General features: G+C 41.2%; 1 protein-coding gene across 1 annotated transcript; it reads right to left on the reverse strand.

Annotated features, from left to right (window-relative positions):
• Positions 1–3,965: 3,965 nt before the first annotated feature.
• Positions 3,966–11,216, reverse strand: LOC119889714 (flocculation protein FLO11-like). The gene is made up of 14 exons (XM_038700514.1): positions 11,051–11,216; positions 10,678–10,883; positions 9,765–9,902; positions 9,388–9,526; positions 8,126–9,299; positions 7,461–7,602; positions 7,204–7,347; positions 7,061–7,123; positions 6,551–6,609; positions 5,680–5,870; positions 5,168–5,568; positions 4,847–4,946; positions 4,523–4,724; positions 3,966–4,426 (listed from the first exon to the last, which is right to left on the reverse strand). Exons 1-14 carry the CDS (start codon positions 11,171–11,173, stop codon positions 4,290–4,292), a joined length of 3,219 nt encoding a protein of 1,072 aa, XP_038556442.1. The 5' UTR covers positions 11,174–11,216; the 3' UTR covers positions 3,966–4,289.
• Between the last annotated feature and the right edge of the window lie 244 nt (positions 11,217–11,460).

An 11,460-nucleotide genomic window follows, 5' to 3' on the forward strand; every position in this document is an offset into this window, starting at 1 on the left:
ATATGATCAATCTATCTTTATCAACAGGCTATGTACCACAGTACTTTAAAGTAGCTGTAATTAAACCTCTTCTTAGCCAACTATAGACCTATATCTAACCTTCCATTTCTCTCTAAGGTTCTGGAGAAAGCAGTTGCTAAACAGCTGTGTGACTTTCTACAGAGCAATAGTTTATTTGAGGATTTTCAGTCAGGATTTAGAGCTCATCATAGCACAGAGACAGCTCTGGTGAAAATTACTAACGACCTCCTTATTGCATCAGACAAAGGACTTGTCTCTGTACTGGTTTTATTAGATCTTAGTGCTGCATTTGATACCATTGACCATCAGATCCTATTGCAGAGACTGGAACATTTCATTGGCATTAACACTAGAATCGCCAGGGTTTGTTGTACCCACTATAAAAATGCCGTGATTTTGTGATTATTTCTGCTACATGTTGCTCCAACACACTTTGGGAAACATTTAGCACATTGGCTGTGCGTTTCCTATAAACACCATCCCCATATTTCAGGCATTTACAGAATGTTTCTTCTATTTTATTCATTGTCTTCACGTGCAGGTCGATCGCTTGCGCTGCGCATCTGTGAAGGGCACGTTCACAGGCGGCGGCTCTTTTGATGTCATCCACTCGCCGCTGTTATAGATGTTATAGCCGAGTTAGATTCTAAACACAGCTTGAATTTAAATGCAGTATACAATTTACAAGAAAGTCTGACTGTTGTAGTGTTTTATAGGCGGTAATAATAGCCTCATAATGTCGGCTAGTTCTTACTGTTCTGCTTGTTTTTTCGGACTCCATTGGGCATCCAGAAAGTAACACATAGCTATAAAAGTTTGAAAGTCCAAATAAAAGTAGGCTATTTATTTGAAAAAAAGAAGATTATTATCAATTCCAAAATTCATAGTAGATTTTTACCCAACGGAAAAATGTATAGGCCTAATGATCACTGTTACTAAAAAATACACAGCACTGGAAAAGTTATAGCTGCACCTTCACTCTCTTGAAGGGGCCGCAGAACACACCTTTATCAAAGGGAAAAACTAGGCTACTGCAGCATTAGTTTTGATGATCGTGTAGCCTACACAAAACCTATGAGCGGCTTTTATTCATGTTTACTTCATTCAAGTGGATCGCTGTCAGATGCAGAATCAACCCAGGACACATTGCTCAGCCCCCACCGTCAGAGTCTCCTCCACTCACTGCGCTGAGCAAGTGTAATGCCTGTAGTGGGGAAGGCATTACCAATAGAAACATAGAATGTTTATCTAAATGCGCGAGATGAACAGCGCTAAAATGTGTATGATGCTGTATTCTCTATAGGGGTAAATTGCACCCGCTGGCGCTTATAGGTATAAATGTCCATTTTTTAAATCTGGCTTTATATTGACATTTTTTAACAATAGGGGGTGCTATATAACACACTTTTAGGAAAAGTCAGAGACTGGGGGACTTGAATATTATATTGAAAAAAAGATACATACAATCAAAAAACAGCCGGGTAAATTTGACCTGTTGGCAGTTAAAGGAACTGCTCTAAGCTGGTTTAAGTCCTATTTATCAGATCAATTTCAGTTTGTACATGTTAACGATGAGTCCTCCATGCACGCCAAAGTTAGTCATGGAGTTCCTCAAGGATCTATCCTCGGACCAATCCTCTTCACTTTCTATATGCTTCCTTTAGGCAATATTATCAGGAAATATTCTATAAACTTTCATTGTTATGCAGATGATAGTCAGTTATATCTATCGATCAAGCCAGATGAAACTCATCAGTTACCTAAACTTCAAATGTGCCTTCAGGATGTTAAAACCTGGATGACCTGTAATTTTCTAATGTTAAACTCAGATAAAACTGAAGTTATTGTTCTGGGGCCTAAGCACCTCCGTGACGCATTATCTAAAGATATAGTTTCCCTTGATGGCATCGCCCTGGCCTCCAGCACCACTGTGAGGAATCTTGGAGTTATCTTTGATCAGGACATGTCGTTTAAGTCTCACATTAAGCAAATTTCAAGGACCGCCTATTTTCACCTACGTAATATTGCGAAAATCAGGAACATCCTGTGTAAAAATGATGCAGGAAAACTAGTCCATGCATTTGTTACTTCTAGGCTGGATTACTGCAATTCCTTATTATCAGGCTGCTCGAAAAAGTCCATTAAGACTCTTCAGCTGATCCAGAATGCTGCAGCACGTGTTCTGACAGGAACCAGGAAAAGAGATCACATTTCTCCTGTTTTAGCTTCTCTGCATTGGCTTCCAGTAAAATCCAAAATAGAATTTAAAATCATTCTTCTTACCTACAAAGCTCTTAATGGTCAGGCACCATCTTATCTTAAAGAGCTCATAGTACCTTACTACCCCACCAGAGCACTGCGCTCCCAGAATGCAGGGTTACTTGTGGTTCCTAGAGTCTCCAAAAGTAGACTGGGAGCCAGAGCGTTCAGCTATCAAGCTCCTCTCCTGTGGAACCAGGTTCCAGTTTGGGTTCAGGAGGCAGACACCATCTCCACATTTAAGAGTAGGCTTAAGACTTTCCTCTTTGATAAAGCTTATAGTTAGGGCTGGCTCAGGTGAGTCCTGAACCATCCCTTAGTTATGCTGCTATAGGCCTAGACTGCCGGGGGATTTCCCATGATGCACTGAGCTCCTCTCTCCTCTACTTTCTCTCCCTCTGTATGCAACCTCATCCCATTATTGCATGTTACTAACACAACTTCTCCCCTTTCTGGTAGTCTTGTGCTTTCTCGTCCCTCTCCTCTCTCCTCCTATCACTTCCTGCAGGTTTTCTGGCTCTGGAGCTGTGGAGTCTGGATCTGTGGTTGCGGGTCACCTGCTGCCCCCGTGTTCCTGCTCGACACCCTCTTCTGCAACGACTATTGTTACTAGTCCTATTGTTATCATTAACATTACGACTGTTACCATTAACACTACTATAAATATCTGTACCATTTTTCATTTAGTCTATAGCAACATCACCTTTACTGTCTGTACCTCTGTGTGGATATTGTGTAGGCTGCCTCCCTCCCCTCTCTCTCCTTCCATCCCTCTCTTTTTCTCTCTGTTCCTCTCCTGCTCTCTTAATTTCAATTCAATTCAAATTAGCTTTATTGGCATGAATGTAACAACAACATTGCCAAAGCACCATATATAAAACATAAGAACAAATAGCCCCATACATTTCATTAAACAAGTAATTAAAGCATAAAGTAATCAAAGCGTATGTGTTGTGTTAAAAAAAAGAAAAAAGAAAAAAAAGAAATATTAAAAAATTTAAATAAAATAAATAAATAAAACAGCAAGCGTGTGTGTGTTAAAAAAATAAAAATATATAAAAAATAAAATAAATAAACAAAACAGTAAGCGTGTGTGTCTCTCTCTTGCCCTCTGTCTCTCTCGCCCTCTCTTTTGCCCTCTCTCTCTCTCTCTCTCCCTCGCCCCCCCCCTCTCAAATTCAAATTCAAATTAGCTTTATTGCCAAAGCATCATATATACAACATAAGAACAATCAGCCCCATACATTTCATTAAACAAGTCTATCTCTCTCTCTCTCCTTCACCCCCAACCGGTTGAGGCAGATTGTTTCACGGTTTCCCATTTGCACCGGCACAGACGACTTCCTCTTTCAACTTGTACACAGTAGTAACTTCCCAAGATGTAAACATAAAATTAATTAATGTGTGCATAATTATATATTTAATATACAATGTCTGATAATCAAATATATATTTACAACGTGGGTCACTACTGTAAAACCAATCAAATGTTTTTCACAGAATTTGGGCACCTGTGTGTATGTGTGTTTTACTGTACTACATGCATGACAAAACTCTATTGCAAACTACTATGTCCCACACGGAAAATGTGTTTTTCATTTTTGCGTAGTTGCTACTTCGTGTGCTTAATCAAAGACATTTGTGTGTACTGTATTGATCCAAAACCACAATTTTGCAACCAGACTTTTTGCAAGAGATGTTTAATGTTGTTTTAGTGTAAAGGATTTGTGGTTAGTTTCAAAAAGAAGTGCCTAAGCAATCAGAAAAATACTGGGATTGAACCCGTGGCCCAGCCTCCCTCAAGCTCATCCCATACTTGAGAACATGGTCACCCACACACGCTCTGATTTCATCAGTAACTATGTTCCTCACTCCCTTTACAGTTTGGCACACTTGCTAAATGATTTGGTTACAATGGTAAATGGTTTCAGAAATAGAGCTTCAAGAATAAGTGTTTATGTGAAAGCATTCAGAAAAAAACTTTTTGGTATTCTGCACATGCTGCTGTCTTAATTTACAAACGTAGGCAAAGGTTGGTATTTGACCCTTGACATTTTGGCTTTGTAGATGGACAATGCACAGAGCATGCCAACAGCAGCAAGAAGACAACCAGCAATGAAGACCAGGTTCAGATCCAGGCTAATCACTGGAGAAAAAGAGGAGCACAATTTGAATTAGATCTTGTCTGTAGTCTAACGGGGCGAGTGTGCTGTTGGAGAAAAATACACTCCCTGCACTATACCTCTGCTTCCAGTGTTTTCTGCTGATCTCCTGAAGCGCAGGGGACCCTGGGAAACAAGGTGCCTTACACTCTGGGTGGCAGCCTCTCTTTTTTGGTGGTTATGGTGCTGACTGTCTGGCGATGTGGAGTTGATGCATCCCTGTGAGCACCTGGAGTTGGGGTCCCCTACTTCACACATCAGGACTGAACAGCTGATGTACATCTGAATACAACAGGTGAGCATTAGATACCAACATGATTTGGACCTATTCATTGACACATTTAGAGATAACAGAGACATTTCCTGGCACTTGATCCAGTCTAACCACATAGTCCATTCTTCACCTGATCATGCAAGCCTCTGAACTTGAAGGCCTCCATGCCGATCCGGAATTGTCTGTCGTGGGTGGAGGAATAAATTTCAACAGTCGAGTCCACTTTACACCTAGTCATCAAAAAACAAAAACAACATAAGTGATGTTGCTCTGTTACTCCATGACTTACAATGGGTGCCATTAAAGAAGCAGAGGTATTATTTTATTGAAGGTATTTAAAAGGCAATTTTGAGTCATGCAATTTAGTTACAAACGTCTCATACACAAGCAAACAACAAATCTTTACAAATACTTTGTTATGCCCTCTGTTGCCAGAAGGGGCTGAACTCACCCATTTTCAATGATGGAGTAGGTTGGCCGGTAGTTTGGGTTGTCATATGGTGCAGCGCTGCAGGACTCCACAAACAGCTCGGTGGTGTTGACTGAAGAGGTGGCATCTATCTGCATGTAGATCCTGCTCCCTACGTCAAACTCCACAGGGTACGAATTTGGATCAATCATGGTTTGGAATTGGTTATCAGGAAAAAACTCAAACCGGTAAGTTAACGTGCCAAAGCCTTTCTCCCACACTGTGACACTTTTCCTGTGTTTTGTGTAGCCAAGTGTCACGTTTACCCGTTTGGGGTACTGGCAGAAGAAATGCACTTCCAGCAGCTGTTTCCTGGTGATCAGGTCTTCTGTGTTGTCAATCGTGGTGATCTCATTCTTAAAAATGAGGTTGTCATCATCTTCCTGCGTAGTAAAAAGTTATGGATTCAGTCCTCACACTACTAATGAAAAGGAAAATCAACTGTAACTGAGAGAAGAGCACAGTGGGAAATAAAACTAATCACGCTGCCTTACCTCGATCTGAGTGCCACAAGCATTGAGGGGGATGACAGCGATGATGTGAGTGCTGTTGGAGTGTGTGCGGAGGCTGCAGGCGGCGTTGGTGGGGTCACTGAGCCGCAAATGATCCTCACTGAGTCCAGAGAATGAAGATTTCTCAACCTCTACTGTCATTGTGGACTGACTGCAGATCACATTGGCTACAACTAGAGCAAGACATGAATATTTAAATGATTTACTAAATACTATGCTCAAAACTGTGTATGTCTTATAAAAACTATTGTGAAAAAACATTTTTGCTGACATGAATATATTGCTAAATGCAGATGTACATATATTTATACTATTATTTATATAACATCAGGCGGGGGTGTATTGCCAGGGTAACCATGATGACATTAACCTGATAATGTTATCAGTAATTCAAGCCCATGTTTACCTCTAATAGTGCAATAGAGCTGTTTTCTATTAGTGGGTCACCATTTTGTTTATATTTTGACATTCACAATGACGCACTTGAAGACGTGTGCACACGCATGTAATCGTGTCACACTATTTCACTTATCTACAGGTGGCAGTAATGCACCAAGAAATGTATTAATGTGCCACCAAAGGAAATTAACTCAGCATGTTTGTTAGACCTTAAGGATACATACAATCTGTATGTATCTGTATTGTAATCTGTATTGTTTTCTAATGTACACCAGCTTGCAGACAACATTTGGCACTTCAACATTTAGCATGCGATAGCAAAAATAAACACCATTACATTACATTTATTTATTTATTTAGCTGACGCTTTTATCCAATTGCTATACATGTCAGATGTCGCACACCTCTGGAGCAACGAGGGGTTAAGTGTCATTAAACAAGCTCTTAGACTCACCTTGCGTCGTCCCGATGTCCACCAGAACACACCTCATCTCAGACTGATAAACGCCAGCCCTGAAAAGCATCAGTGAACACTGACTTGACAGTTAAACTGCAGGTTGCTCATTCAAGAAGGTTGATATGCCATTGTGAAAATTGGTTTTGGTGGGGGGAATGTAATGTATTGGTTCATTGTTGGATTTGTTTATGTCCTTGACCCTTGGATTCATAAACAAAACCAATCTTCCTAACCCTCCAAGCATCTTAAAAAATCAGACCTGAGACCAAGTTTGAAAATGCAGATGCCGTCAGCCGTTGAATTTTCTGACTTTAGATACATTTTTACTTTTTTATTTTTAATGAATGATTGTGAATTCTTGTAAATCTTGGCAACTTAATAGGTTCCTTATTCATCCACAGATTTCTTAATTTTTTTCTTTCAGACTCAGGTACAAAATGAGTACTGCACTCTACCTTGGTACTTAGACATGTACTTCACTAAACACTAAACAAAGAGGAATGTTACCGTGAAGATGGGGTGGTGAAGTGATTGTAATCCTGTGTGGTTTCAGTAGTAGTTTCAGTAGATCTGCAAAATGTGGAAAAAGTTAAATCAAGGGTTTCCACACATACAAATTCTATCAGAAAGGAAATGAACCCAAGGCTCACCCTGTCACTGACTCAACAGCAAAGCAGATGGGGTAATGATCTCCCAGGTGATCTGGAGTAGGCGTCCACCTAATGACAAACTCATCACGTGTGGTCCTGAGCTTTCGGATATTCAGTGGCCCACTGATGATGATATCACGTATTCTGTATGAAAACAAAACAAAGAAACCAGAGATTTCCTCATTGTTGCTGGAGTTATCTGTCTTCTTGAAATGAGGAAAATGTTTTGCAGCCACATTAATCACATTAGTTCTCACTCTGCATGTGTAGCTTGTGCTTTGACTCTGATCTCCACCTCTTTGTTGACCTCTGCTTGGATATGTGCTTCATTTTCAGGTGTTGGGTGCACAAACTTCGGCAAGTAGAGTCCCTCCTGACAAGAGGGAGCAGGTGGGTCCACTGGAGTTCAAAAAAGACCAATTTAGATTCCAAAGTGCAATAAATAATCAATACCTGCCACTGGATGAGAATTTCAAAGCTTTTGCACTCTGGCCACACCAAGGCAGTGAGTGTAATTTGTTCATTGTCGTGCATTTATTTTTTCGTAGGGTGGGGAAAGGATTGGACTCTCACACGGGAGCCAGTACCCATTGTTGATTTAAAAGAACCGGCTAATAGAGCTGACTTATTCGTGACCAACCCATCACTAGGACAGAGATCTTCATGGTGGGAAACAAAAATTAAAGACAATAGTTAACTGAATGTTTATTTCTGTTTCAGTCATCAAAAATCTGGTTTCTGGTCAAACGTTTCTATGGAGACTCCAGACCTCAGTATTTCTGGAATAATGGCCATGTGTAACGTTACAAGTTAAGGTGTAACCAGAGTTGCAACATGCTTGAAAGGCTGTGCAGCAGCAATTTTGCTCATTGTGATTAAGTGTGCATTGGCTCATTAAAATATGTAGTAAAACCTGATTTACCAAAGAAAGAGAATTGCAATGGTAGTTTACTGAGAGGAGGAGTGTTGGCGTGCAGGTGTGTCCTGCTGCTAGTGTATGGCAGGGTGGTTGTAGTAGTTGTTTCAGTGGTTGTGGTATCCCAGGGTATGAGTGTAGTTGTTACTGCTGTTGTAGTTGGTGGATCGGTTGTGGTTGGTGTGGTTGTAGTTGGTGGATCAGTTGTTGTTGCTGCGGTTGTAGTTGGTGGATCGGTTGTGGTTGGTGCGGTTGTAGTTGGTGGATCAGTTGTTGTTGCTGCGGTTGTAGTTGGTGGATCGGTTGTGGTTGCTGCGGTTGTAGTTGGTGGATCGGTTGTTGTTGGTGCGGTTGTAGTTGGTGGATCGGTTGTTGTTGGTGCGGTTGTAGTTAGTGGATCGGTTGTTGTTGCTGCGGTTGTAGTTGGTGGATCGGTTGTGGTTGCTGCGGCTGTAGTTGGTGGATCGGTTGTGGTTGGTGTGGTTGCAGTTGTTGTGGTTGCAGTTGTTGTGGATGTAGTTGTCCCCACAGTGGTCTTTGTCCCCACAGTGGTCTTGGTCGAAGTAGGCTGGGTCTTTGTCCCCACAGTGGTCTTGGTCGTAGTAGGCTGGGTCTTAGTCCTCACAGTGGTCTTGGTTGTGGTAGGCTGGGTCTTAGTCCCCACAGTGGTCTTGGTCGTAGTAGGCTGGGTCTTTGTCCCAACAGTGGTCTTGGTTGTAGTAGGCTGGGACTTAGTCCCCACAGTGGTCTTTGTCGTGGTAGGCTGGGTCTTAGTCCCAACAGTGGTCTTGGTTGTAGTAGGCTGGGTCTTAGTCCCCACAGTGGTCTTTGTCGTGGTAGGCTGGGTCTTAGTCCCAACAGTGGTCTTGGTCGTAGTAGGCTGCGTCTTAGTCCCCACAGTGGTCTTTGTCGTGGTAGGCTGAATCTTAGTCCCAACAGTGGTCTTGGTTGTAGTAGGTTGGGGCTTTTTCCCCACAGTGGTCTTGGTCGTAGTAGGCTGGGCCTTTGCCCCCACAGTGATTTGTCTCTTCTTCCTAACAATCAGTGGATCCCTGGAGGATCTGGATCCATCAGTGTAGGTCAGAGAGATGTGCCCTTGTGGGAAGTCCTCCACCACCAACTCAAATCCATACACTCCGGTGTTGGCATAAGAGTCTCGGTAGTGTAATGTGCAAGAGCCCTGACAATGTGAACATTTAGTAGTTAAGGGAGGCAAAGCATCAATCCAGTGTTGTACAAGGTATTGGGAAACTGATTTGTCGACAAACCTGATCTAAGTCAAAGCCTGAAGGCTGGTTGCACGAGCTGCACTCAGTACCTATGATATTTCCATATCTGCATCGAACTTTGTCACCATCAGGATCAAAGGACATCAGCTTGTATGTCCGTGGGCAGTTCTGAGGAACTCTTGAACAGACACATTAACAGAGGTTAGCAACAGTCTGCTGCCAAGGATACTTTTAACAAAGGATTAAATTAGAAGAATTACACACAGCATGTCTGAATAGCTGTTCCATCTATCTGGCTGGCAGAGTGGGTGTTTTTATCTACTACTGGTGGTCATTGTAGGAAATTTCCCACAGGTTCTTTAGCAAAGTGATTAGAAGTTATCGTTACTGTTTAATGATAACAGCAGGGGACTCACCGTAGTAAAGGTAGAATGGCAACTTCTGGCGATTGGTTTGGTTTTCCAGTGTCAGATCTTGTTCCCAAATCCACATAAGTCATAAGTCTCAAATTATGAACCCAGTTTTGCGTTGGGATCCAACAACAGCTAGCAGTGCTGGTGTGATGGAAACAACACTCTTGAAATACAATATCTAGCAGCTGTTACTTTTATGATACGCAGAACCACAGCAAATACAACTGTGTGCAACTGAAGTTTTAGCAGGATAAATATCATATAAATATTACAGCAATAGAGCAAAAATATTCACGAGGTGAGACATCACAGTCAAGCACCCCTCCCCCCAAAGTAGTCATATCACAATAATACTTTACAAACTGATAAAAACATAAATTGATTTTTTTTGGTTTTATTGTGATAATATACCAAAAGGCCAGACATTTACAGAACAGTTTATCAAAATATTTCATGGATTTATTGAAAAGATGACACTCATTTGTGTGTTGGAACCCTTTTTTCCCACAATTTCACAGATAAAATGCCTCATAAAATGAGACTGATCAAAGATATTTTTAAAAACCTCTGTAAATGCCGTGCTATAAGGCCTGAGAAACAGTGTGTAAATGTATGATGTTCCAACTGCTTTGAAGGGCCAGAAATATGAATTGGCGTGCAGGAAACATGTCATTTTCAGAAATACAAACACACCTAGCATAAAAATTACTGTTTGTCAAATAAACACATCTCAAAATGTGTGATATATAAACTAGCTAACATTGTGCTCTAGAAAAAAAGCTTTCAAATGATATATGAATCAATATGGAGAGTTTTAAAAAGGTTGGTCAAACTTGAAATCTGAAAATTGAAAGATTAAAGCAAACTCATAATTTTGGACTCTGGTGTCTCGTCTTAAGCAAATCAAAAATCTAACCTCATTTGAAAAGGGTTGTCACTTGGGATACTTCTTGTACTGACTGTTTCAGTTTCACACCATTGATAGTTGTACTGTGGTGCATTGTTGCTCCAGTCAACTACGCCTCTCTCACTTGTGGTATTATAGCCACAGTTGCCGGCGTAACAAGACCAGTTGAGAGAGTTCTGACAGTCATCAAAGGTTGCCCTGTTGCGAAAGTCCACCTGCGGAAAAAAATCTGAATAATCAAACCCATATGAACAACAATAATAATGATACGTAAGTGATACGTTAACTTTAAGTACATATTCCCACAATATGAGAACATGAAAATATATTCGCAGATTTTCTGTAATGCAGGTTGCAAATCATTTAAAGGTGTATCTCTCACTCTAAATGTTCCATCGGGGTTTCTTCCTTTGTAGGTGTAGGTCACGGTTCCCCCAAAGTAATATGATGCAGATGACAGCGAGACCAGGAGCAGCTGAAGCAGAAACACCAGTGTGGAAGCCATGATGCTCCGAACTCACCTGTGTCTCAAGGTTCTCTGCCACTCACATCCACCTGCAGGATCTTTATATACACTTGGAGGTCAGCCAAACAAGCTGGTGACAGTCCTGGCGAGTTTAGTGACATACTTTGTTTCAGAACAATAGGCCAGCTGAAAAACTGGTTTTGAACATTGAACCTATAGGGAGTATTAAAAACATTTTTCATGGAGACACACAGTTGTCCTGTATTTTGCTTTAGCTTTGCTTTTGTAATTGAAGCAGCATCACTGTTAACATGTAAGGCAGGGCA

This window comes from Micropterus salmoides, unplaced genomic scaffold (assembly GCF_014851395.1).
Source record: "Micropterus salmoides isolate LMB-PRFRI ecotype aquatic unplaced genomic scaffold, ASM1485139v1 Ms_hic_scaffold_6, whole genome shotgun sequence".
In the NCBI taxonomy this organism is placed as follows: Eukaryota; Metazoa; Chordata; class Actinopteri; order Centrarchiformes; family Centrarchidae; genus Micropterus; species Micropterus salmoides.

Coding starts and splice junctions, on each gene's coding strand:
- LOC119889714 (XM_038700514.1), bottom strand. CDS start 11,173: ATGGCTTCCACACTGGTGTTTCTGCTTCAGCTGCTCCTGGTCTCGCTG. Junction 9,300..9,387: donor CAGGCTTTGACTTAGATCAG/GTTTGTCGACAA, acceptor TCACATTGTCAG/GGCTCTTGCACATTACACTA. Junction 5,871..6,550: donor GGACATCGGGACGACGCAAG/GTGAGTCTAAGA, acceptor GTCTTGCTCTAG/TTGTAGCCAATGTGATCTGC.